Source organism: Branchiostoma floridae, chromosome 17 (genome assembly GCF_000003815.2).
Source record: "Branchiostoma floridae strain S238N-H82 chromosome 17, Bfl_VNyyK, whole genome shotgun sequence".
Taxonomy (NCBI): Eukaryota; Metazoa; Chordata; class Leptocardii; order Amphioxiformes; family Branchiostomatidae; genus Branchiostoma; species Branchiostoma floridae.
Genome location: NC_049995.1, coordinates 6943873 through 6971779, shown reverse-complemented (window position 1 = coordinate 6971779; position 27907 = coordinate 6943873). Strand labels below are relative to the sequence as shown.

The 27907-nt window shown below is 41.2% G+C and overlaps 1 protein-coding gene across 8 annotated transcripts in view; it reads left to right on the top strand.

Moving 5' to 3' along the window:
* Positions 1-27907, top strand: part of LOC118404561 (regulator of G-protein signaling protein-like) — a 38626-nt gene that overhangs the window by 5776 nt on the left and 4943 nt on the right. For 2 of the 8 annotated variants that reach the window (XM_035803716.1, XM_035803723.1), the window contains exons 2-20: positions 5030-5136; positions 5722-5807; positions 6360-6437; positions 8911-9058; positions 9506-9763; positions 11828-11972; positions 12842-13095; positions 13438-13688; positions 15949-16204; positions 17371-17948; positions 18972-19034; positions 20192-20429; positions 21200-21298; positions 21969-22155; positions 23153-23349; positions 23984-24101; positions 25350-25476; positions 26774-26897; positions 27569-27743. In XM_035803716.1, coding sequence (XP_035659609.1) covers positions 5106-5136; positions 5722-5807; positions 6360-6437; positions 8911-9058; positions 9506-9763; positions 11828-11972; positions 12842-13095; positions 13438-13688; positions 15949-16204; positions 17371-17948; positions 18972-19034; positions 20192-20429; positions 21200-21298; positions 21969-22155; positions 23153-23349; positions 23984-24101; positions 25350-25476; positions 26774-26897; positions 27569-27743 — 3413 coding nt within the window. In that variant the 5' untranslated portion in view covers positions 5030-5105. The other 6 variants (XM_035803719.1, XM_035803717.1, XM_035803724.1 and 3 more) reach the window with 6 other exon arrangements.

Sequence of the window (27907 nt, the reverse complement as noted above, 5' to 3'; positions counted from 1 at the left end):
CGGGTAGTACTTCCGTTGTGTTGGAGGAGGAGGAGTCTCGCCTCTGAACAATTCATTGGTAATGAATGTGTTCAGGTGGTGCTTTACCTCAGTCACGCTTTTGGCACCACCCACGGTGACCTTCACCACCTGTTGTCTGATTCTGTCATCCACGGGCTGACTCAATTCAGCAACCTATAGAAAAATGGATTTTGACAGTTTTGATACTTTGTCTTATTACATCTCACTCCCTATACCATGTAGAGGGGAAGTGGATAGTTATCCTTGATATTCAATCATCTTCTAATGGCCATGTAATTCAAGATTTTGTATACATACCATTCCAACAGTTGGGTGGTTTCTATGGTCGTCCATGGTGGGAAGCGTTTCGATATTCCCAAACGGCCTTAACCGCTGACGGATCTTCTGCTAGTGCCTTCTTCAGGTCTCTGGAAACTTTATCTTTTGCCGATTGTTTGTTATCTTCAATCTGAAAAATTACACAGGCATTAACAGCTGCAATGTTAACTTGTCTTTAGGCCAATTGTGTCATACAATTTTACAATAGACTTCATCTTAGCAAAGAAGGCTAGAGTATTTTAAAGTGTTTCCTTGTGCAACCAGTGACACTGATTCATGATTTATGTCCAAAAATGTTTGCCTTATCCAATGGCGCAAGTATAGAATTACCTTCATTTACACTGGGGTCTCTGTGTTATTCATCAAGTCATACAAAGTATCCTGCCGGATTTTACATGATCTCCTGCAGAGTTTTGCATGATACATGCAGGAATTTGCATGAGACACACAGGTTTTAATGGAGACTTTCTTTAATTGAGACTTCTCAAGTTATGCTGTTATTCTTCATCTCAATAAATATTGGGACTTTGGGTTATAACATCATCATCATTATTCATTCATGCTGCTTGCACAGATTAATATGAATGTCTCCCTTATGAAAAAAGGCAGGAGTTATAGTATTGAAGTTTTATATACCTTGAAATCAGGAAATCTGATGAGATAATGAACTGTGAACTTGACAGGACAGTCCATCTTTTTGGTATTTTGCACCTGGCGATGTCTTCTCCTAAAACCATGGTCTTCTAGCTATTAAAGGTACAGAGAGACATAGAAGTACATGTTACTGTACATCACACTTAAACAAAACAGCATTACACTTCATCTCAAACTTTCCCCTTTGAGTTGGACTGCAGAAAATGTAACTAATTCTGTTCATGCCTTTTTCTTTGTTGAAATGTTACCTACATTTTTATGTATGGTAGTATTGGAACATTATGAGATATGGATTTCCCACTAAATATATATTTTACTCATTATCTATGCAAATTAGTACTTTGAAGTGCTAACATTATAATATATTTCAACTTCATGTCAAGTTCATTTTTAGAATAACATACTGCTTGTTGCTGTTTCTCAGCCTTCCTCTTGTCTTTCTTATGCTTGTCCCTGTCTTCCCCCTGATGACAGCCATACACCGCCTTGCTCACAAGTTGGAATGGAACGCCATCAAATTCCACATACTTCAGCTTCCAGTTGATGCTCTTCTCAGCTGAGGGTTGCACATCTGTATTGGAATGTCATAACAAGTATATACATTGTAAGCTGTGCATTGTTTATGCTAGCCAATCAGATGAAATTTGCCATTATGTTTTTCACAGAAATGACAGTTTGAAGACAGTAGCAGTTGTGGAAGATGACACCTGTAGGTACAAGTTAAGTTAAGTTAAATTTGGCCATTACCTTAAAAACTAGACAAAACTACAACTTGCATCTTCCACGTTAAGTCATATTTGAAATAGAATCAACGTTTCTAAATATATTTGCCGTTACAAAGCGGGTATCTGCACATGGAAACAGTTTGATAGGAACCTATGTTCTTTACGTACATACAGGCTATTGAAAAAATAAACATGTAATAGATGTCATAACTAATGCAAAATAACAGTTTTAATTCTTTATGTTAATGTGAACTGTTTTCCCTTGCAGATGCCAACATCAATTGGATTCTGTCTGAATATGCATGAAATGTGTTACAAATTTCAATCAGTGAACTGATGGATCTTGGTGTTCGTCCATCGTCATGCCATGGGTCAGCAGCTTCATCTCGTCTAGGCAACATAGAGTCCGGCACTGAGGATTAGTGTCGAGTGAACTGAAGACAATCACCGCCACTTAAGATTACAATTGGACATACACAACTGGAGGTAGTTGAACCTGCACATATTCTGGACGTGATCTTACAGTCACAAAGCAACATGAAGTGGTCTAAACTTCTTGTCATGGTTGTCGAGAAGAGCAGTAGTAGACTGTACTTGCTACGAACCCTCTGTAAACGGAGACTGGACTCTTGCGTCCTGGTATTAGCGTTAATTGTCTTTGTTTAGCCAGGTTAGACAAGGTGAGACACCTTGCGGGTAAGACAGGTGTGTTTTCTTTGACTAGAGGCAAGGTGAGACAAGGTGAGGCACCTTACAGGTAAGACAGGTGTATTTTCTTTGACTAGAGACAAGGTGAGACCAGGTGAGGCACCTTACAGGTAAGACAGGTGTATTTTCTTTGACTAGAGACAAGGTGAGACCAGGTAAGGCACCTTACATGTATGACAGGTGTATTTTCTTTGACTAGAGACAAGGTGAGACAAGGTGAGGCACCTTACAGGTAAGACAGGTGTATTTTCTTTGACTAGAGACAAGGTGAGGCACCTTACAGGTAAGACAGGTGTATTTTCTTTGACTAGAGACAAGGTGAGGCACCTTACAGGTAAGACAGGTGTGTTTTCTTTGACTAGAGACAAGGTGAGACCAGGTGAGGCACCTTACTTGTATGACATGTGTATTTTCTTTGACTAGAGACAAGGTGAGACCAGGTGAGGCACCTTACTTGTATGACAGGTGTATTTTCTTTGACTAGAGACAGGGTGAGACAAGGTGAGGCACCTTACAGGTAAGACAGGTGTGTTTTCTTTGACTAGAGACAAGGTGAGACCAGGTGAGGCACCTTACTTGTATGACAGGTATATTTTCTTTGACTAGAGACAAGGTGAGACAAGGTGAGGCACCTTACAGGTAAGACAGGTGTGTTTTCTTTGACTAGAGACAAGGTGAGACCAGGTGAGGCACCTTACTTGTATGACAGGTATATTTTCTTTGAATAGAGACAAGGTGATACAAGGTGAGGCACCTTACAGGTAAGACAGGTGTGTTTTCTTTGACTAGAGACAAGGTGAGACCAGGTGAGGCACCTTACTTATATGACAGGTATATTTTCTTTGAATAGAGACAAGGTGATACAAGGTGAGGCACCTTACAGGTAAGACAGGTGTGTTTTCTTTGACTAGAGACAAGGTGAGACCAGGTGAGGCACCTTACTTGTATGACAGGTGTATTTTCTTTGACTAGAGACAAGGTGAGACCAGGTGAGGCACCTTACTTGTATGACAGGTGTATTTTCTTTCAATAGAGACAAGGTGAGACAAGGTGAGGCACCTTACAATGGTATTTTATGCAATTGACAAGGAACAGAAGACAATAACATAATTAAATAGTTATCACAACCTTAGCATGAATCTGCAATGACATAGTAAGGGTTGGAATGTACTCTTACTAGCACCCTTACATGTTTTACTAGTGGTTATTTGGGGTAATTAAGATGATGGATAGGTGTATGTTCTGTATGTGGATGCATCTGTGCTCCAGCTTTTTGTCTCACCTAAGATGACATTGACATTATTGCCCGAAACAGACTACTAGTATGTTTTATATCATGTACATGTCTATAGGGCTTTTCAAGGACTTTAGATGCAGAACACAGTGACTGATGATGATGATGTACATGTATTATAGAATGGATGAAGACAAGTGTTGTGTAAAGCATGGTAAAAATATGACAGAACCAAGTAGTTTTTCCATGATCAGATTGTTCTGTACTTTACAGTATAGATCAGACAAAAGATCCATAAAGCAAGGGATGTTTTCATTTGATTTTTTTATTCACATGTGTAAGAACAAAATGGACAACAGAAAGTAGTAGTAGTGAAGTTGGTTTGTATCAGTTAAGAGAATCTACCTGTACAGTGAATAAAAGTATGGACAATATCAAAGTTGTTACAGTTTTTTTTTTTGATTTGTGAGGTTGTTTGGGATAGAGTACAAAAAAAACTTGGTGGAAGAATGTCCTGTAAATACTGTGGTGCAAGACCATTATTTTCTAAAATGGGATCATTCATTATTTTCTAGAATTTGTGTTTGCATTTAAAGTTGGAGAAGCAATGACCCAGCATAGCAGTATGTCAATAAAGTGGCAGGGGGTTATTTTGCAAAATACTATTAATGGAAAGGTCGTGTGAATAAGAAAAATAACTTTCTGCAGCAGTTCTTTTATATAAGTAATCAGAACCATCAGCTACAGGTTAAGTCTGAAGGAGTACTTAAGTAATAGGCCGGTTCTATCTTCTCAAGTTACTTAATTAGGTCCAGATGACGGACCATGTGACAGTGTAATAGGGAGTCCTTCCTAAAACAATGAGCAAAATAATGGCTGTAACTTGGAATGTCAGGACAGAACAGTATATATCTGTTAATTCATATTAAAAAGGTACATCCTCACAAATGCTATTGTTTTTAAGTTTGAACATTACGTAATACTCTCCAAACCTCTGCTTAGTGAGCCACTCAATTCGCGCGAAAACAAAGTATGACAACTCACTCTTTTCATCGAAATTGGCGCTGGTTTTCTGAAGCTTGATATATGTGGAACCCGTCTCTTCTTGAACTTTCAAACGAGTTCTTTCAAACTCCTCCAATGTATTGAAGGAAACTTCGGGATTTCTGACATGGCAACTAGTTGCCGGCGGCCCCGGGTCTCCATTGCCAGCCATTCTATAGAACGGTACCGGAGTACCGGCGGGTTGACAAGTCTTTAATCACGTGACGTGACGTCGTTCCCAGGGTATTATTAACCCTTAACCCCGCCATTGCGTCACTTCCGGTGAACATGAAATCCCGGATAGGATCTATCCGCGACCGCGAGGCAGTTGCCGAGCGCACAGCTTCGGCTGTTTTTCTAACATTTCCGGCGTTTAGAAGCACAACTATTCACGCTTGAACATGGAGTGGGATCTGGAAGGCTACGCTATAGGTAAAGTTGTTCAGCATCCCCTTGATTTGGCTAATAATATGCAAAATTTCCAGCCTTTTTGAGAAAAAATCGCACCGTTTCACCTAGCCGGGCCGGGGCGACTAGAAACGAAAAACTTAATATTTACTTTGATTTCTACAAAAACATCTAGTCGCCCCGGCTACGTTTCACCTCGTCTTTCTATGGGAGCTGGGAGGGGGCAAATCTCTGTTGTTTTTGTAGAAATTATGTTGTTGTTGTTGTTGATATCCCTGTTTTCCGTCTATTGTTGCGCTAGACGTAACGTTAGACTCTTGGTGCTGTATACTTCCGGTTCATTCTGCTGAAATTAGAGCGGCGAGTTAGAACGCCCCACTATTATTGTAGTCACTCTTATAATCTATTCTCCAAGAAAATTTCCCGGTAGCATGACAGAATCTGCTTTGGGCTCTTTTGATCCTGTCTATAAACTCAACACAGTAATTGTGCCATATATTGGCAACTACGCAAATTATCTACAGAAATACCTTTTGCCGCTAGGCGTCCTCAGTGATACATGGTGTGTAAGATGAAAGTTACAAAGTCCTAACGTTGTCTCTTTGACAGGATCTCGGCCTTCCCTGCCAGAGTTTGGGGAGTTGTTAGAAGATGTCACATTCGTGGACTACTTCAACATCTTCCTAAGTCTGCCGGTAAGTTAATGAGTTTATAATAGCTTTGCCAAATTTGTATGCAACCCTCTTGCCAACTTTTCGCAAATTTCAGTGTAATTCATGGCAAAAGTTATGGAGGTATTTTGAAGTAACCAAAGGGCTTTAAAGCTGCATGCAATATGTATGTGTTTTGCACTGCCTTATTTGCAAATGGCTTGAGGTTTGACCCTTGTTAAAACAATTTTTCTTGAAAAAAAAGGTGTGTTTAATACTGCAAGGTTTTATCAAAATAAAACCTCCATGGTGACTGTTAGTTTCTCTATGCAAAAAGGACAAATTATGTTTCAGTCGGACTTTATTATGAGGGTCTGCATGTTCTTTTACGTAAGACGTAGGCAGCCTATTTTTACTTCCCGTAATTCGTAGGGAAAACATCTTATCTACGTAATTTGCAGCGAGGCGACCAAATTTAGCGTAATTGGTTCCTTGATCTAGCGTGATACGTAGGGAGTTCTGCTGAATTCAGCGTAAATCGTTGTCGTGACCCCCCATGCAGACCCTCTATTATGACAATATCTTTCTGTTCCATAGGTCTTTGGACAGAGTTTGTTTTACCGACGGTCTGTCAAAAAGTTTGAGCTGCACCCATCAATCAACAAGGCTATCTATGTAAGTACATCATCAAACTATCACAAGAGTTTTTTCTTCCAGAAAAATTTGACCCATTGGTTCAACAACAAAACACAAAACATACTACTGGTTCCTAAACCAAATTGTTGTTTATCTGAACTTCCTCCAAGTCCAATCTAACATATTCCAGTGCTGTATCGCTGTTTTATTGCTTTTATCAAAGCTAAACTGTTGCTTGCATGTTGAAACATACTTAAGAATGACTGATACTATACTCCTGTCTAGTTGAACACATAGTAAAGAAAGCTGTTCATTAGGATCCACTAATATATCAAATTGAACAAATTCCTAGTACCCCTTTAAGACTAAGGGACCGTACGGCGTTTAGTGAGGGGGGAGGGCCGGTCGCCAGAGGGTCGGGTCAAAATTTTTTTGCTAGGCCCTCCCCCTAGGTAAAAATTTTTTTGCTAGGCCCTCCCCCCAAGCCAAAATTTTTTTGCTTGGCCCTCCCCCTCCAATCAACTTTGAAAAAAATATTCAAGACGCCAATAAAACACTGCGCTCCCATTTGGAAATGTGCTTTGCGTCATACTTTTTCATGATTTTCATCGAGAAGCAGATCTCTCACCCCTAGTAAAAAAAGGAAAACAGAATGGCTCAAAATATCTGCTTAATAGAGGGATAAATATCTGCTTCATAGAGGCATAAATATTTGCTTTATAGAAGCTATTTCATTGTTTTGATATTAAAACAACACCTAAAAAGCATTTGTATCTGAATTTCTAGTAGATTTGCGCCACGAAGCGGCGCGCGCCCCGCTCCCTAAATTTCCGTATTGCAAGCTCGCGGGCCTGAGCGGCTTGACGGAAACTATTTTTAATTTACATATATTTTGGACTTTTTCTTGGTTCTGTGGTGGTAATAACTTACGGTAAATCGGGGGAAAAAATGAAAACCAAAACGACAGCACGATTCGACTAACCAAAACTGTAGTGGGGAGGGGGGCGCCGACGCGTGACGCTGATTTTCCCACGGCGGGGTGGACCGGTCGCCTCTCTCTAGCCGCCGGCGGGCGTGAGAACGCAAACTTGCAGGAGATATTTTACTAGTTTTAGAAATGCCACGCTTTTTTTGCCACGATTTCCTGCATTGCTTTAAGTTTTTTTATGGGAAAATTTTCTGGTTAGATGACATTTCTATGAAAAAAAAATACGAGGGTTTCAAGTTTTTGAGAACGACGTTCCGGACACCATGTCCGGCGCCAAAGGCACGAAGAATCGCAAGGTAGGTCCGGGAAAATTTTGAAATCTTGACCCTCTTAAAAGCTATTTCCTTCAGTTTGAGGGAAATATTTTGCTGACAAAGAAAGCTAACTTTAATGGAATTTCAATTTAGAAATACAAAATTAAATCCCCCCAAAGGCGCGAGGCCGGTCACGTCAAAAGGGATCCAGGGAAATTTGCAAATATTTACCCTCGAGCTCTGAAACGCCATTTCTTACATTTTGAGGGCAATAAGACAGGAGTAAATTTTGCTGGCAGACTAATCTAGAGTTTAATAACATTTCTATAAGTGAAAAAGGTTTTCGAGGGCGTCATGCATAAGCCCCGCCCCCTCCCTTTCGCATTTTCACCGTGTCCCGAGCGCCCACCTTGGGCGATCCCTTGCAGAGGTCCAGAAAAATTTTGAAATCTTGACCCTCTGAAATGCCGTTTCTTGGATTTTAAGGGACATATTTTGCTGGCAGACCAAGCTATTTTTTTTTTGCTTGGCCCTCCCCCCAAGTCAAAAAATTTTTGCTAGGCCCTCCCCCTGGCAAAATATTTTTTTGCTTGGCCCTCCCCCCCCCTGGCGACCGGCCCTCCCCCCTCGCTAAATGCCGTACGGTCCCTAACCAACTGCTGCCTACCCCTGTGTCAAGGACCCCAGCAGCAGTATAATCAAATTGTACTGTAAATGCAGAAATGTTTGCCGTGGTTTTATGTTCGCGGTTTTTGTGATGGCCACTTCAACGTGAACTTAAAACCACCGTGAACATTTTCCATTATAGTTTAAGACTACAGCCTTTGACGCTACTGCGAACTTAAAACCACTGCGAAAACCCCATTTTCCCGTCAACGCGAAATTAAATCCCTGCGAAATTAAATGCATCTGCCTCACATGGCACTTACTTGGTGTGTTGAATACACCTGCTTTCAATACAGGGAATTTAACAGCCCACATGCTTTAAGTGATCTACCTAATATCATTGAATGACAAGCACCTTCACCCTCCCTGAAGTTTTGTACCCTGAGTGTGTAACATGTTCTAGAATGTTACTGGTAAAAAAATCAAATGTTTGGTGATTGGTATTTGCTAAGAATCTTACAGCCACCCCCAAGCCACCCTAACCAAGTTCTGTACCCAGTGTACATGTAGCTAGCATGTTCACAGCTCAGATGGAAAGTGATTGGTAGTTAATACAAATCTACCCAATAGCTGTGATTGACAAGCCCCCTCCCCCACCCTGTAGGTCCTGGACCGTCAGAAGTTGCAGAGCTGGGTGATCCGTGAGCGTTTCTCCCTGTTCCTGACCTCTGACCTCTATGTGGAGTACCTACTGAACAAGAGACTGAGACAGACCATGGTACATCTCACTCCCAGTGACAGGGATGGCAGCAGTAAGTAAACACCCTGTGTTTGTTTGTTTGTTTGTTTGTTTGTTCCTGACCTGTATGTGGAGTACCTACTGAACAAGAGACTGAGACAGACCATGGTACATCTCACTCCCAGCGACAGGGACGGCAGCAGTAAGTAAACAGCCTGTGTTTGTTTGTTTGTTTGTTTGTTTGTTCCTGACCTGTATGTGGAGTACCTACTGAACAAGAGACTGAGACAGACCATGGTACATCTCACTCCCAGCGACAGGGACGGCAGCAGTAAGTAAACAGCCTGTGTTTGTTTGTTTGTTTGTTCCTGACCTGTATGTGGAGTACCTACTGAACAAGAGACTGAGACAAAACATTGTAATTATGCTTCCTGTGGTCTTTATCAACATTATACAAGTCAAACACATTTTCAGATATCTAACATTTATAAAAATGTCTTTGCCCTCCTGTCCATACCAGAAGACAAGCGATTGAGGAGTCCTGGCGACATGTTACGCCGGGCGCTGAAAAAGGCCCGCGGTATGAGGCGGTTCCGCCAGTCACTCGCGGGCACTCCGGGACGGTGTTACCTGGCCTTCTGGTTGGACGCTGAGATGTACCGACGACAGCCGTGCGCCGGGAAAAGAAGGGTTCTTCTGAGGAACATCATCAGGAAGTACTTCTGTAATGGAGCGGCCTTGGAGATGCCTCCAGCCATGAAACTACAACTCCTACAAGGTAAATAAGTATGGTAATATAATTGTGTTTTTACACTGGTGTGCTAATACCCCTGTCACATTTGGCAACAATTGATCGGACGGAGATTCTGTGGCAATCGCCCGAGCCTCGCTTATAATAATAACTTTATTGCACAACAATAGTACAAGGTACAAAGTATGCATATGTCTTATATGTGACAGGGACGGTTTATAGGTGACAAATACACGCATCCCTCTGTCGATCTTAGATATGGCCGATCTTCCATCAATACGCCCGAAGATCGTGGATAATATGATGGGAATTACAGCAAGATATACAAAACTTTGTGGAAAAACTAAACTTTACTTAACCAACACTAAGATTAATTGGGACAAATTTTCAGCCGACTCCGTCAGCCTTGTTCACGGAATGGACCCGTCTGCTGTAACTTCCGGACGTGACGTCAGGAACACACGACTGCAGCAGAGGGTCGTAGATGCCAGATAACCTGTGTCGCCCCCCGTCTCTGTTTAGTGATGGACGGTGGACACGAATGTACACAGCCTCCTTTACTCCTCTTGCAAAGAACTCCGGCTCCGAGTCAAGGATTTTGACTTTCTCAAGAGAAACTGAGTGTCCTGGCGACTCAATGTGTATATGTTTGGACACCTCTGAGCCCACAGAACTTGGTCACTGGTGTTCCAGGAATCTCGTTTTTAATGCGCGCTCTGTTTCTCCGATATACGATTCCTTTCCTGGAACACCAGCGACCATATACACATTGAGTCTCCAGGACACTCAGTTTCTCTTGAAAAAGTCCAAATCCTTGACTCAGAGCCGGAGTTCTTTGCAAGAGGAGTAAAAGGAGGCCGTGTACATTCGTGCCCACCGTCCATCACTAAACAGAGACGGGGGGCGACACAGGTTATCTGGCATCTACGACCCTCTGCTGCAGTCGTGTGTCCATGACGTCACGTCCGGAAGTTACAGCAGACGGGTCCATTCCGTGAACAAGGCTGACGGAGTCGGCTGAAAATTTGGGGTAAGTCCCAATTAATCTTAGTGTTGGTTAAGTAAAGTTTAGTTTTTCCACAATGTCATTTACCAACACAGATGAACTTTCATGCTAATATACAAAACTTATTCCACAGCTAGTAAATTTTATGGATGACATCCTCTACATACTCCAAATTTAATGAGAGAGGGCAAAAATAAACATGATTGGTAAAAAAAAACAAGATATCTTAGAAATCGAAGCAACAAAGCATGGTATCATGGCCAACAATTCTTTTATTCACGTATTCAAAAGGTGCACCATGTGACACTAGTGCGGTAGACTCACTTACCAAGTTAACAACTCGTAACTGTCAACAGAAAAAGAAGAGCACTAAACCTTGTCTTGACCCACGAAAATTGAAAACTTTTTTTCACAAAAATAGAATAGAATAGAATTATAGAATAGAATAGAATAGAATAGAATAGAATAAATAGAAATAGATACTATCCACTATTAAGTTTTTCCAGATACATGATGATGTAAAGAGATGGCACCATAGATTAAGTTGATATTGTAGAATCTTGGACCTTGTGTTGAGTATGTGTAGGAAAAAACAGGTGCAAGTTCAGATGTTGTAGAATGCTTTGTTGTAGAAGGTACACATTCTAGAACATTCAGAGCGATAAAACATACTTTGTGGAAAAAACTAAACTTTACGTAACCAACACCAAGTTAGATTGGGACTTACCCCAAATTTTCAGCCCCTTGTTCACGGAATGGACCTGTCTGCTGTAGCTTCCGGACGTTTGAAAATTTGGGGTAAGTCCCAATCTAACTTGAGTGTTGGTTACGTAAAGTTTAGCCTTTTCCACAATGCCATTTACCAACACAGATGAACTTTCATGCTAATAAAACATACTTTGTATTTTATATAATAATGATTTGATGACAATAATTCTCAGGTTTGATTTTTCTTAAAAGACTTGAAAAGAATTTCTTACTGATAGGTAGCATTGATTACAAGTTCTTGGTACAAAATTATTTTCCACACCAGTTTCTGTTGTAATTGTTGTTGCTTTAACCCCATGTTTTGTTGTGTTTTCCAGCTGGTGTTGATGAAAAGTTGACATTACAAGCAGAGTTCAGTGAAGGCTGCCCCTCCCCACATCTACTGGTTTATGTACAACAGGAGGTTCTGAACACCATACAGTCCTACTGGTTACCTCGATACATGGGCTGGTGTAGGGCCAGGTAAGGGTGTTAATTGTTGTTTGATTGTTTGTTTGTTTATCGGTTGTTTTAGACACCTTACAGTCCTACTGGCTAAGGGGTAAGGGTGCTAAGTGCTGTTTGTTTGTCTGCTTATTTGTTTGCTAAATGTTTGTGAAACAACAGGTTTTAGACACCATACAGTCCTACTAGCTACCGGGTACATGGGGTGGTGTAGGACAGGTAAGGGTGGTTAGTGCTGTTTGTTTGTTTATTTGTTGTCTGGGGTCCTGCCTCTGTCTCTGTGCACCCCATCACAGACTACTGTAAAACTATCAATTTTTGAGAGATGCCTGCCCGCCTGCTAAATACTGCTAAAGGCAGCAATACGATTTGGGAGACAACTAGCTGTGACATACATTGTACTCAATCAAATTTGCATCTTGACGAAGATTATACTGGCATGTTTGGGGGTGGTGACGCTCGCACTTGTAGCCGCAATACTCGCACTTGTAGACGCATACTCGTTAGTCCATTAATCAGTCCATGGTCAATACCCTTGAATCCATCCGTTGTCAAGGTAAGTTGTTATGAAGCAGAGGCCCGAGACACAAACGTGTCTACTGTGGTGGCCTCGACTGTCTCTGCTGGTGAACCATTCCATTCCTTGATTGTTCTTGGCAAGAATGACCCATCTCTGTATAATGATGGCAGTGCAATGCTTTCCTGCTTTTGGCAGTGCAATGCTTTTGGCAGTGCAATTAGATAGTCTGGTAATACAACATAAGAATGGGACTAGGTAAAGGTAAAGGTAGAAACACAACAAGGTGGTTGCCCAATCAGGTTTAACTGTAATGTAGGTGATACTTAAAGTAAATTCTTTCCCTTATGCTTGTGTACCACTCCTATAGGTACAAGGAGTCCATAAGTAATCCTGGGCAGTACTTCATACTGGATGATGACTATGAGGATGATGATGATGACGGGTTATCACAGACAGCGAGCATCACGAACATCACGGTAGCCGGACTGGTACAGCTCGCCCTGTCTCCCGCCGCAGACAGCGCGAGAGAGTCTGTGTCGTCAACATACCTGGGTCGGCAGGAGTCTGATATTGCTGTTGCAAAGGAGGATGGGAAAACTGAGTTGTCGTTGCAAGAAGCAGGTAAATTTGTGTAGCATTTAGATAGCATTTGGATATCCAGGTAATAACATAATCCAAAAAGCAGATACTGAGAAGCAACTGGATATGATTTTGGAAATGGTCAGATGATTCAGACAGCATCCGATGTCTTTCGTCTGAGTGACACTGGAGAGATCTTGTTGGAGATAGTTTTTATATCCTAGCTGTGAATTCATATCTAGTAAGAGAGATCTAGTTGGAGAACATTTAGAGGAAGACAGATTTTAAAACATTTGTTACATGGAAACTTCAGCATTACCAGATGTTGCCAAACTTGTTAGCTGGTTTCAGTGTACTAGTAGCTGTTTTATCCCATATCTCTAGTGTCTCCCACAAAAAGCATTTCTAAGAAGGAGGTCACAGCAGAAACTCCTCCCAGAGCACCACCCATAGTCAGGATAGTGGAGCCAGACGGAACTGTCACTCAGGCTAGGTCAGAGCCTCAGGAGGCTGATAGCCAGGCTAGGTCAGAGCCTAAGGAGGCTGGTAGCCAGGCTAAGTTAGAGGCAGTCAAGAAAGAGAGTCAACAAGCTCAGACTGATGAAGAGAAAGCCCAACAGGAGAGAAATAAACAGGTAGATTTTTGGCTGTCTGAAAGTTGAGTCAATGTTAGTAGTTTTAGTAGTTAGGAATGCTGCATTTGGATCATACAGTCAATGGTTCAAATCCCAAGCTAGCTGCAGCTTTTTAGCCTCAATATGAACCTCTGAACCTGCAACATTTTATCAAAGAGTATACCAATTGTGCAATGGCAAAAAGCAATGTTTTCCTAAATTGTCAATGTAAAAAAATGTTTTGCAATTGGAAAACATTGTTTTTTCTGATGTATCCTTCTTCTTTCTTCTTCTTTTGACCATGAACCAATCAGAGCTTACAACTTCCAGTGCATCATCAGCATAGCTGTTACAGCAAATATTATATTATATTATGAAGAATTTTAGGTTTGTGATCAGCGTTCCCGCCAGGTTCTTGAAAGTATGCGTCCAAATATTTGGGAGGGGCGTAATGAGCGCCGGAGGCGCGAGACGAGCGCCGCAGGCGCTCGCATTCTAGGGGGGTCCGGGGGCATGCTCCCCCGGGAAAATTTGAATTTTCAAACCCTCTAGAACACAATTTCCTGCAATTTGAGAGGATAATCATGCACTTGAGATTGGACGTCGGTTGCCTCTTTTACTCCCATTTTCAGTTATCGACGACCACCCTCTGCCAATTTTTGCCGTCATTGAATAAAAAATGTCTACCTCCTGCGATCGATGTTGCGCCCTCCCGCATCAAATACAGTAGTTTTCCGAGACGATAAAATAACGGCGCCATCACACTTTGTGTTTTTTTCTATTTTGCCCGATGATTTTACTCAAATTTTTCGAATCGGTGGGGTTTTACAAGGCCGCACCGTCATTTTCTACGAGCGTGCGTTTGTTTCCTGCGACCTCAGGTAACCCCGTTTTCGGAGTGAAATCTTTGGTTGGATTTCTTTTTAAATAGACCAAGGACGTTATACATTACTCGAAGGAGGACGATCTGCTGCCTCTTTGGCAGTGATCAGTGCCGGTGTAGCCTTGAAGGAGTAGCCAGAAAGACGTCCCAGCGTGCTGGGCGCTGCGATCGACGATCCATCTGGGGAGGGGGCGTGCCGCGCCATGTGCCACGGAGGCCAATGCTAGTGCACAACCGACTCGATCGACGCCTGATAACAATATTGCGGCCCCTTTTCTGCCGCAAATTTTGTCTTTTTGAAACAAAAGGAATTTTGTAAATAAGAAATAAAGTGTATAGTTTTGAATTCTTCACTTATTTACCGCGCACGTTTTTTAACTTGGATAAATGGGGAAACTTTAATAGTAAACTGTTAGCAGCTAGGGAAGAAACACAAGTTGCCAGAAGACACGGGCGGCTACCAACATCACGTGCGCTAATAGTCGGCAACTTTTTTTCCCGGTGACCAATGACAGAGTGTAACATTACATTTATCGAATGCTGATTGGTTATTAAGATGATTGGATTTGGACCCGGTGGCGAATCTGGACTGCATGGCGCCTGCGGCCTGTTGTCAAAAATACCGACTGCCAATCATCTGCCCACAGCGTGAGAACTTTTGTTGAGATGTGCAGCACTCGCGCAGAACAGTTTGTTCGTTCAATACTTGTATTGCCCACAAATCTTTAACAAATACGTGAAAATGAGGACAAGTTAGTATTATGTTAATATCAGAATATAAAATCTGCATAAGATTTCTTCGAGTGTTAAAGAATGCTGACTGTCAGATGTATTTCACGGACTACAAAAAATTACATTGCGCAACGGACGGCTCAGACTGGCGCGTGGCAGGGTGTGTTGCACATGGATTCGCTAGTTGTAAAACGTGCCGCCCTCCGCCCCATGCTCAGACTCCTGGGATGACCGGAAAGTGAAGAATTTGAAGTACAAATTGTAAAGGTAGGATTCCTTCTTATAAAGACAGATTTTTTAAAAAGATTCCAGATACATTTTGTACACTGGTGGTACAGGTCAGCCTTTCTTTCAGAATTTTTTATGGACGCATTCAGCTGAGCCGAGTGCGTCTTTCCAGAAAAAGATGCGTCCAAAGACGTAAAGACGTATGCCTGGCGGGAACGCTGTTTGTGATAGAAAAAATGGTTTTTGATAATTACACAGGTTTGCAATAGCTCTATTGTTTCATTAAAGGAAATTATTGGGAGGCAAACATCCTGCATTTTCTCAAAAGTGTTGACTGTCTCGTTCTTTTTCACTTTATTACTTTAACAATTCTTTGGCAACACCACAGGAGTGGAGCCTTTAATGTCAGCTTTTTTTCTCTTTCTCCCTCTCTGACAGGTGAAGCAGGCCCTCCACCAGCTGAAGACAAAGTACCCGATGCGACTGACCCCCAAGGCCCTGTCCATGCTACAGAAACAAGAGAAACAGAAACAGAAGAAAGCGGAGAGTCTTGATGAACCCAGAGGCCGGGACAGACGCAGGGACACCAGTACCCCTGCACAACTGACGGCCTGGAGGAATAAATTCAAACGAAAAATGAGAAAGGAAAAACCAGAGGTGTTGCCCGCTGTGAAGCCACAAAAACCTTCAGTAGGTCAGTACTAGAAATATCAGCATCTTTCTCAACTTCACTTTTAAGTTGTAGAAGGCCAAGAATTGCCTTTAATATTCTGAAATGGTACATTGTTTCTTTGATGAAAAAGAAAACAGAAGTCAGAATAAAGATAACAAAGTTCATCTGAATTCTTTTACACGTAAAATAGTATAAAATTAGATTCAAACTAATAATTAAATTAGGAAAAACAACGAATTTCAGGTGCTGTAGATGCATTTAAGTTCGCGGGGATTTAATTTTGTGGTAGCGGGAATAAGGACTGTTTGTGTTTGACTGAGTTGGTTTCAAGTTTGCGGTAGCACCAAGCACAGTATCTTACTGCCATGGGATAATGTTCGTGGTGGTTTTAAGTTTCCGGTGAATTGGCAATGCGAAAACCCCAAACATAGAATATGGTGCTCCCTGTTGGAGTGCCGCACTCACAAGCAAACAGTCTGCAGCCCTAGAGCGAGTGCAGAAACGTGCCTGCAAAATGATCATTGGACGCCGGTACGACTCCTACTCAGAAACGCTAGAACAGCTCAATCTCCAACGCCTATCAGACTGCCGTCGGAGCCTGTGTGTTGACTTTGCTACCAAAGTTGAGAAATCCCCACGGTTCTGTTCTTGGCTGCCCCCCACCCGTGTCCAACAGCACGGTAGAAACCTACGCAACTCTGGACAGTACCAGCAGCCTTCTGGGTCAAAGCGCTATAGGTCAAGCGCCATCCCTGCCATTGTGAAAACGCTTAACGGACTCTAACTGAACTTTACTCCTCAGTCACACGTTGTCTTGTCGAAGTTTTAAAAGTCTATATAAAGTCTAAGTCTGTAAATAGTGGAATACTTTGAACATAACAAATTCGTATAACTTCGATATTGTATTTTAACCAGTATCTATTGACCCATTGTTTTAACGTCGTGCATAAAAAAGTTTTCTAATCGATGTATGTTGAATGGAACATGATTGTAATGTCCTCGCAATTCAGCCTCTTAGGCTGCCAGGAGGACTATTATGCTTTAATTTGCTTAATAAACCAGTCTACTACTACTACTACTACTACTACTACTACTACATAGAACCACCGCGAAAATTTATCCATTTACAGTATATGTCAGCTTAGTAAAACAGGAAAACACAATGAATCTTTTCTTTATTCCAACAGACAAGAAAAGTCCACGTAAGCCCAAGCCCAGCAAAAATGACACCCCACGCATGCCTATCAGAGTAGAGCTGTCTTCCAAGACTGGCTTCACTGCCAAGACAAAGGAAATCAAGAACAAGACGGAGTCTGCCAGTCACGGAGACAGTTATCCTTTCCATCTTCCACATCTCAGGGGTGACCTACCACAACCCACTTCTTATAGCCTGTACTCCTTATACAAGGAACAACAGGAAGTTTTCCTAAGGAACAACAAGTTCATTTTCTTAGCCTTGGAGTCAGATAGACTAGCAGGAGACCCTTTTTGTTCCTACCTGGATAAAGAAAGTTTGGAGAGAGAGAAGAATGTCTTTAAGTTTTGGCAGGCGGCACAGGAGTTGTTGAACCTTGAGATGACGTTTTCGTCGGGGGATAAGACAGTTTGGTATGATAAGAGTAGGAGGTTGGTGGAGACACACATGAGGCCGGGGTTAGTGGAGTACAGTGCTGTAGGGCTGGGGTTAGGGGAGGTACTGAGGAACACACCTCCCTCGGCACTGTGGTGTGTTTACCTACAGCAGGCACAGATCAACATCACTGCGGTAAGGGTATATTCATGTTTACCTCCACAGAAGGGAAATATAATTGATTTTAACAGGCGACAGTATAATTCCGGACAAACACTACAATTCTGGAAAACCTTAATAATTTCAAAAACTGCAACCTATAATCCACTGCTCACTGAGTCACGTGTTCTAATAATGTTCTGCATAATGTGATGTCACGACAGCAGTGGATTGTTCATTCCTTGACAAAGACTGGTGCTGTTCAGTCAAAAATTTGGGTGAGTCCAATTTTGGTGTTGGAAATTACAGTTCAACTATTTCAAGAATGACTTCTACCAACAAAGATGAACTTTCAAGTTAAAATTTCAAAATAGATTGACCAGATGAATTAATATTTGTAGGTATGATATATCAAAGAATAGTGAATACGTAGGTTGCAATTAGATGTCTCTACAAAGAAAGGTCTGCACAATTCTGGCTCAGGTTCCCAGAATTCTGGCAGAATTCTGCAGAATTGGCCTTCTTCATGGAGACATCTAATTGCAACCTACAGATTCATCATCCTTTCATATATACTTCAAATATTACTACTATACTACAAATATTAATTCATCTGGTTAATATATTTTGAAATAAATTAAGGTTTTCTGGAATTAAAGTGTTCGTCCGGAATTATACAGTTGCCTGTTTTTTTGCTCCTTTCTTCTTTCTCTTCCATTCCCAACAGATAAGGTCAATGACCTGGACCAGATGGCTGTTGTCATGGTAACAGGAAATAGGAGCAATTCTAACAACCTACCACCATCATCATATCAAAGATTATAGATGGCCTTTATCAATGTTTTTTCTGAGTAATTTTGAACATGTCCTGCTGACAAAACAAGGCCACAAAATTGGAATAAATAAATTTTGTATCATAATATAGTATCTTGATTAGGGATCATCAAAATAATCATGCATATAGTTTTTGAAGAGCAAACAGTACTTTTAAGTCTTAAAAGTCCACAACTTTCCCTCCCCTCCAAATAAAAGTCATCATATATCTTTTTTTCCTGACAGACTATCACGCAGAGTTGGAAGGAGTATTGTGAAAAGGACATAGACAACTTTCAAAAGGCTGTGGTAGGTTTACTGAACATTGGTCATGTAGTTAGCTTATTCTGTAGCTGTATGCTAGTGTGTGTGTGTGTGTGTGTGTGTGTGTGCCTGTTTCACTGTCCCTGGTGCTGAAAATTCTGTAGCTGTATCAATGAAAAACAGTGTTTTAGCTGTAGTCAAATACTTAAACTATGTTTGTGCAGATTGACTGTAGTGGAGTAATAGATAATTTACTAACTTAAAGGCAAGGGCACCGTTTTGTACTAATTAATGGCATTTGGATTTGACTTGATTTGCTACAAACATAGCAATTGTTTGCTATTCGCAATACTGTAACTTTTGCAAATAAAGCTTGAGAGGGAACAAGCACAAAGCAGAGACAAAGCTTGTTAAAAACCCACTTGTAATTTTTCAAACAAGGCCTCCCCCCATTTATTTCTGAAAAAAAGTTTGTTTTTAGCTATACAGCACACTCACCCCCACCCCCTCTCTCTCACACCTCATGTATCCTATAGTGTTGTTGACCATTATATTTATCTCACTGTAGAAGATCTGGCAACTAGATCCCCCACCTTTCTTAGTTTTCTGTTCTCTGTTTCAATTCACCAAGTGCCATGCCTTTCCATCCTACCATCTTTTACACTGCCTAACCCTCTTAGCACTTGCATAACATCATACATGTAAACATTAGCATGAAAGTTCATCTGTGTTGGTAGAAAATTTCTAGCACTTTACATACAACACTATTAGAGGGACTCACCCCTCTAATTTTTTGACAAACTCCATCAACCTTGTTTGCAGAATGAATGACCCTTCTATCTCCAGCAGTGACATCAGGAACGCACCACCCTTGCAGGAGGGGTCATGAGTATCAGAAAAGTGTATATCTCTGCAAAATCTTTGCAGTGTACATCACAGCCTATTGGCCCACCCTCAACAGAGACAGGGTCGACATAGACTTTCTGATACTTATGACCCCCCCTGCAAAACTTGTATGTTCCTGATGTCACTGCTGGAGAAAGATGGCTCATGTTTTCTGTGAACAAGGTCGACAGAGTTCATTCGAAAATTTAAGAGTCGTAAGTCCCTATTGTATTGATTCCAGTGTTGGATGTAAAATGTTAACATTTTTCTATAATAAATGTAAATGATATTTTGCTTTGATATGTACACCCGTGTAGTCCATTCGGCAAAGACGAGCTGGTGTAGGAACCAGCGACTACCTCCCGCTCCTCCGGACCTCGTCCCTAGGAATGTCGGGGCTCCCCGCCAGAAAAAGCAGCACCGAGATTTTCGCCAAGAGGCAGGCGACGCCTCCTTTACCCGGGGAAGGTGTTAAAGTAATAGTTGATAAGGAACCTCCAGGTCTTAAGCTTCGGAAGGAGAAAGCTGTGAGTCTGGCTGACCAGGTCTCAAGAAGTGAGTAAACTATGATGTTAGTTAAACCTTCCCAAAAGACAGATGAAATGTGGTCTATGTGTACAGGTGGTCACAATCGACAAGAGATAATTAATGCTTGTATCAATGGGAAAAATTATCACCAGTGGTCACATTGACAAGATGGTCCTTCTTTCAACATTGTATTCTGATTATACAGAATGATATACATTGTACCAAGTGCCAGTGTAATAATAAACTGAACAAAGAAGCAACTGTTCAAAGCCCAAAACTGTTAACAAAGTATGAAAAATTCTGTTTGAATTTCACCTTTCACCATTCAGTCATATTGATAGTCTTATGTCCCTTACTAATGGTTGACCCAGAAAAAAGCTAAGAATTAGTAAGATTGGCAGGTTTATTCTAGGGTACGTTGGGTAACCGGAATTTTTTTCCTAGGCCTTACTACCATTCAGCGTAACACACCAGCTTTGCAGTGTGGCAATCAATCAATCGTTCTTGTGGCAGCAGCTGGTTATATTACACTAAGCAGTCTGTTACACCTTACCTTTACATACCCGACTGCAAGCACTGTTTAATGTACAATGTATCTATTGAAGATGTTCCTATTCCAGCAGTTCTTGGTGTCAGAGAATTATGCTCTATCATTATGTGCTAGCCTAGTAAAAAAAAATTCAACACAATTTTTTTTTAATCTTGAAGGTTGATAACTCTTGTACTTGAAGGAATGATTATCTCTTGTTTTCTTTTGTGCTGGTATTGGGTACTTAATAGTTGCTATCTTTCTTAAGCAGTGGATATTCAGGAGATGGAAGACTTGAGTGATTACTTTGAGGAGTCTGATGACGAACTGTCACTCAAAAAAGAGAAGATGGTACCTACTCGAAGACGTAAGAATTTAAAGTTTCTTCATTCCATGATTATAAAAGCCCTTTAGATTTCGTTACTGAAATAAGACAGAACAGTTAGTTTTGATGGTACATGTAAAAAGGCAATGACAACCCTTAACTGCAGAAATGTGATCATTTGTTATTTCTGTGCACATACCTGCAACTCTGGTGGCCTTAAATGGCTGACACACAACCAAGAGGACATGAGTTTGATTCCTAGCATTCCTGGCTACACATGTACATTGGGCCCCAGGTGTAAAATGGGTACCTCAATTTGATAATGGGGAGGAGAAAGCAGTGGAAGAACATGGAATAAGAGCCCACTGCCCTTATGGCCTTCAAAAGGTTATGGGACTTAACAGCCTAATTTTTTTTCTATCCCCTGGATTTTGAATGGAAATCCTGTCGAAGGAGAAATGATCCTAGAGGGGTCCAAAAGGGTATGCATGCGGGAAAAGTTGAAATCTAGGCCCTCTGAAATGCTATTCCTTTTATTTTGATAGGCAACTTTTGGTAGACTTAGCTTTGTTCAATTAGAATATAGACATTCCAATTTTTGTCCGCCACAGGACGGAATGGGCCAATATTTTTGTCCGTCCCCAGCAGCAAAATTCCGTCAGAAGGGCGGACATTGGCTAGAACCCTGGTTTAACCTTTTTTTCCTTGCAAGTTTCGGTGCTCCCAAAGAAAGTGGACTACAAGCAGCTGGCAGCCCAGAGTGCGAGGGAATACCCCAACAAGTGGTACCGCCCTGTACAGAGGGCAGAGGTGCAGGGACCAGGAAACTCCAAGATGCCGTTTTTCTTCCGCTCCGTCAAGAAACATGGCGTTGTCTTACCTCCACCAAGCAAACCAAAGTGAGTACTGCAAAAACTATCATAGTGTGTACAACTTGGTTACAGCTATATATACTGGTTATCTCTTGTTGCCCCTTTTACACCCATCTTATATCATACTATCTGGATATCATAAGCATGCATACATTGGGGATTGCTGGATCTCATTTTTTAACTCACTGCATTTAGACTGACTGTGGGTACACTGAGTGTTTGTTTTTAGTGTGTCTGTCCATAGTTATTTGAATACACACAGTAGAATTGCAAGAAGTCAGTGATTGGGATGGTGATGTACATTTGTAAAGATAACACTTATCAAAGTGGCTGGAAGTAGAAGTCAGAGGTAGTAGAACTAGTAATTTATCTGAGACATGACAGTCGGATCATGGGTTCATCTATTGTATTTGGCCTGCTTGTTATTGCTTTCGGTCTGTAGGTACATGTATTGTTTTCACCTGCTAGTCACGTACGTTCATTGAAGAGTAACAGGAAGTTATCGATGTATTTGCATGATACATGAACTGAAGTTAAACAGCATGCCACAAATCATTTCATGGAGGCATGAGATCTTGAAACTCATTTTGATGTGGCAGTCTTAATGTATTCCATGGAGTAAAAGCCAAAATATCATCATCATCCACTTGAGTTTCTATTGAATCGTCCTTCAGTCTTCCGTCATCTTCTTCCACTGTTTCTTGCATCTTGCTATCTCCCTTAGCTTTTGGAGTTTCTTTTGTGTTGGGAGACCCGATTTGAGTAAAGGAACTACTGTAAATGCAGAAATGTTTGCGGTGGATTAATTTTTGCGGTTTTCGCGGTGACCACTTCACTGCGAACTTAAAACCACCGCGAACATTTTTCTATTATTGTACTAGACTGCAGTCTATGGTGTTACCGCAAACGTAAAACCACCGCGAAAATTCCTTTTTCCTGATACCGCGAAATTAAATCCATGCGAACTTAAATGCATTTACAGTACTTTATACGAGACATGACGGTACACTTTGTTTTGTTGTAGGAACTTTTTGGAGGTCCTGCGACACAGTGTACATCTGGAGTACTTCAAGCGTTACCTGATGTCGGAGGGTTCGGAGGCTCCCCTGCTGTTCTGGATTGCTGTGGAGAACATGCGGGTCCACAGTAAGGACAACAGGGAGAAACAGGCCAAGTCTACACAGATCGTCAGGAGGTACTTCAGCAAACAGGCAGGGAAAGGTATGGTCTTTGTTTTTAGATGTATGTACAAAATTCAAATGTATGTACAGTCAAACCCTTCTTATGTAATCGTTCTTTCCAGTACCAACCAAGTAGATTATGTCCTGATTTGCACAATTGCTTTGAAAATCCCATAACTCCTAAATGGTAAATAGTTAGAACTTCATACTGTAAACGCAAAAATGTTTGCCGTGGTTTTGTATTCGTGTTTTTTGCGGTGGCTACTTCACTAGGAGCTTAAAACCACCATAAACATTTTTCCATTATGGTTTTTGATTACATTTAATGGCTCTACCGCAAATTTAAAACCACTGCAAAACTATGCAAAAGTAAATCCTTGCGAACTTAAATGCATTTACAGTACTTGCTACGTGTAGGGTTACCGTTACGGTAGTAGAAGGTGAACGGCATACCATGCTTTATGTAAAAACAGAAGAAGTCTACATGAAAGTTAAAAAAGCTCTCAATATTTTCATGGTGGTTTGAGGTCATCATGTGTAAGCTGCTTTAAAGTAAAAATCACCATGCATACATTACGCAAATGAAGAAGAAATTTGCATGAAGTTGAAATAAGCTCTCAAAATTTCATTGATGTTTGAAGTCATCATCCTTTTGTTCCTACCTGTTACCCCAGGTGTTGCCCTCCAGTGTGAAGCTCAGGTGATAAAGGACATTGCTAAGATGGGTAACATCACCCCTGCCATGTTACTGTCTGCACAGGCTGCTGTGGGGAAGTCACTCGGTGATCGCTGGTAGGCAGTAGGGGATTCAGGTCCAGAGGTTCAGGTTCAGACCTGAACCTGGACCTAATTTTCTGTGAATGGGTGATACTCAAAATAACAGTCCATTTCACAAGAAATGATTCTGTTTGGTGGAGTGTCCGACATCCATTGGCATTTCAAAATTCTATCTTCATGTACATAAGCAACACTTACTGTCTCTGTTTTAGATCACATTGAACTGTAGAAACTTTTTTGACCTGTAACCCCCAAAACAAGTAAATGCCTGCCGATATAGTCTGTTCATTTTTGAATCGGTCCAACAGGGGAAAAAACGATGTACCGGTACAAATACGAATAAGCTTGTAATTACCTGCCTGAGTATAGAGGTATGGTTTTATTCTGTTTGCTTGTGGGAAAATCACTCGGCGATCGCTGGTAAGCAGTAAAATATTCTGATCGCTCCATATAATTACCTGCCTGAATACAGAGGTATTGTTTTCAATTTGTTTGCTTGCTTGTCTTGATGTGTGTGCAACTATGTTCCTTCTGGCCTGGGTACAAAGCTAGCCTGGGTTATGGAAATGGTGTAACTTGATACTTGCAGGATTACAACCCAGGTTTTGGCCCAGGTCCAAAGTTGTTGTCCCAGACTTGTCCCAAGTCCCTGAGGAGAGCAGGAAAATTCACAATAATGAATGAATAAAACAAATACTCTATTTCTTAATCATACCTGAGTGTATAGAATTTAGCTTTTGTTGGGGAAAAACCTGAAGGCTCAATAGAATGGGAATGCAAAATTGCCATATATAGTCCTGCCTCTACTGACTAATGCTATGTGATGCAAAAAAAAACAAAATTGGTAAAGGGATGCATATGTTTCTTATGTTTTGTCCTGGCTGGCTTGACTCCCCTATTGTTACAGTACATCTAGCATATCTATTGATCTACAAGCATATGATTTTGTGTGTCCTGAATAATTTTATCAAACCGTAGCCTCTTTTACTTTTGAAATTGGAATCTCTTTCATCAAAGTCATTTGTACTCTATTTGAGGTTATAGCCTTCGTAAAATGGAATATAACCTCATATTTTGTAAATATTGTGATAGTAAAGTTAAATAATGAAATAGTCAAAGAAATATGCAATCGTTGCTGACAGACCAAAAGGGCAGGAACATTATGGGGTCTAGTACAAGGCCTCTAATATGCCCCAAAATGGCTGGGTGTGCTTTGATAAAGAAAATACAGTATATTTTTCATCTCGTTCTGTTGACATCTAGGTATGAGAAGTACAGGGATTGTTTCCCAGATGACAGCACCACGGACCTACCAGAAATAGAGCAAGAGGAAGCTGATTCTCCAACAGACAAATCCAAACCCAAAGTCATCAGTCTGAAAGCAAAAACGGTCAGTCAACCTTCCTTTTCCCTGCTTCAAGGTCTTCCTTTAATTAGATATTGTTGTAGAAGGTGTCCAACCAGATAGGGCCATTACAAGACAGTATCTAGAGATCTGGAAAAAAAAGATAAAATCATGGTAAGTATTGTTTGGAAAAGGGAGAAAAACTTGAAATACAAGCAAAAATTCAGAACTATGTAGGCAAAAATAATCAATCCTTTAGGGATAGGACAGAATTTCAGTACCAGGGTCAGGGATAGCATTTCTGTACCGGGGACAGGGATGGCATTTCAGAACCAGGAAAAGGGATAGCATTTCAGAACCAGGGCCAAAGATAGCATTTTAGTACCAGGGTCAGGGATACCATTTTAGTACCAAGGTCATGGATAACATTTCAGTACTAGGGACAGGGATAGCATTGCAGTACCAGGGACAGGGATGACATTTCAGTACCAGGGACAGGGATAGCATTTCAGTACCAGGGACAGGGATAGCATTTCAGTACCAGGGTCAGGGATAGCATTTCAGTACAAGGGTCAGGGATAGCATTTCAGTACCAGGGACAGGGATGCTATTTCAGTGCCAGGGACAGGGATAGCATTTCAGTACCAGGGACAGGGATGGCATTTCAGTACAAGGGACAGGGATGCCATTTCAGTGCCAGGGACAGGGATAGCATTTCAGTACCAGGGACAGGGATGGCATTTCAGAACCAGGAAGAGGGATAGCATTTTAGTACGAGGTACAGGGATAGCATTTCAGTACGAGGGACAGGGATGGCATTTCAGTACCAGGAAGAGGGATAGCATTGCAGTACCAGGAAGAGGGATAGCATTGCAGTACGAGGTACAGGGATAGCATTTCAGTACCAGGGACAGGAATAGCATTTCAGTACCAGGGACAGAGATAGCGATTTAGTACCAGGGTCAGGGAAAGCATTTCAGTACAAAAGGTCAGGGATAGCAATTCAGTGCAAGTGTCAATGATGGCATTTCCGTAAGAAGGACAGTGATAGAATGGCATTTCATTACCAGGGTCAGAGATAGCATTTCAGTACCAGGGTCAGAGATAGCATTTCAGTACAAGGGTCAGGGATAGCATTTCAGTACAATGTACTAGGATCAGGAATAGCATTTTAGTAATAAGTACTGTGATAGCATTTCAGTACCAGGGACAGGAATAGCATTTTAGTAAAAGTGTCAGGGAAAGCATTTCAGTACCAGGGACAACATTTCAGTACAAGACAGAGACAAGACCGGTACTGCCATATGAAGCCAATAGCCTTTCACTTGTTTCTCTTCTGCAGAGAGCCATCTGTATTGCCATAGTTCGGTCCATCATCGGCCTGAGACATGCCTTACACAGGAGACTACAGAGTCAGGAGTTCGAAGACTATCTGAGGGCTGAGAGCTTTAGACCCAACTCTGCAAGTAAGAAGATTTTTATTGGATATGGTCAAATCTTTATCTGTTTTGAACTGTAATGATTTACATACACATTGGAATTTTTTACAAAGACAAAATGTTTCGAACCTGGACCCGGACCTGATTGTGAATTTGAAAGCTTGTGAATGGGCGATACAAAACAATGGTTCATTTCTCTACAAAGGAATCTGTTTGGTAGACTATATGACTTCCGGGATCCACTGGAATTTTTCAAATCCTATCTCCATGTTACTTACACTTAGTGTTTCTGTTAGCTTGACCAAGTTTGACTGCAAAAACTTTATAAAAATGACTATCAACTCTCTTCTACTTTGCTCAGTTTTAATGTTTGTCCCATTCTTCATGAATGAAAAATATAACAGCAATAGTAATACCCACATTTTAAGGAGCTTATAATATAAAGACCAATTTGCTAACACCAGAAAGTTGTGAATGGTTTCATTAATGGTGAAAAATTGCTGAGTTATAATTTTTTTTTTCCAAAAAATTGGAGCGAGCGAATCCGTGAACCCATCAATTAAATTGGTATGGCCTAATACCTGTGCAGAATAGTGAAATTTGATGTTGATGTTGTATATAACTTCATGTTTGATGCATGTTTATGTTTGTGATGGGCCTTAAAAACAGTTTCTGTTGTCTTTACTTCACTCCATAAGATATTGCTACCCCTAACCAGCCAAAGATCAAGGACTTCGAGACCACCGAGTTCTTAGACTTTGAGGATAAGGAGAAAGAGAAGAAACCTCGGCTGACAAGACGGTTCATCTCAGGTCGAGTCATCTATGTGGAGAAACTGCCAAAGGATGTGGCTTTCTTTAAGGAAGTGGAATGGTAAGTAATCTCTAGTACTGTGCTATTTCTCCATTATATTACATACATTTGTTACAGTATTTCTTCCACCCTCAAAAAATGTATGTGAGAAATCTCCATTGCAACATCCATTGCAACATCCACCAGTATAATGTAAACTGTGTATCCTGTATAAAAAATTATTT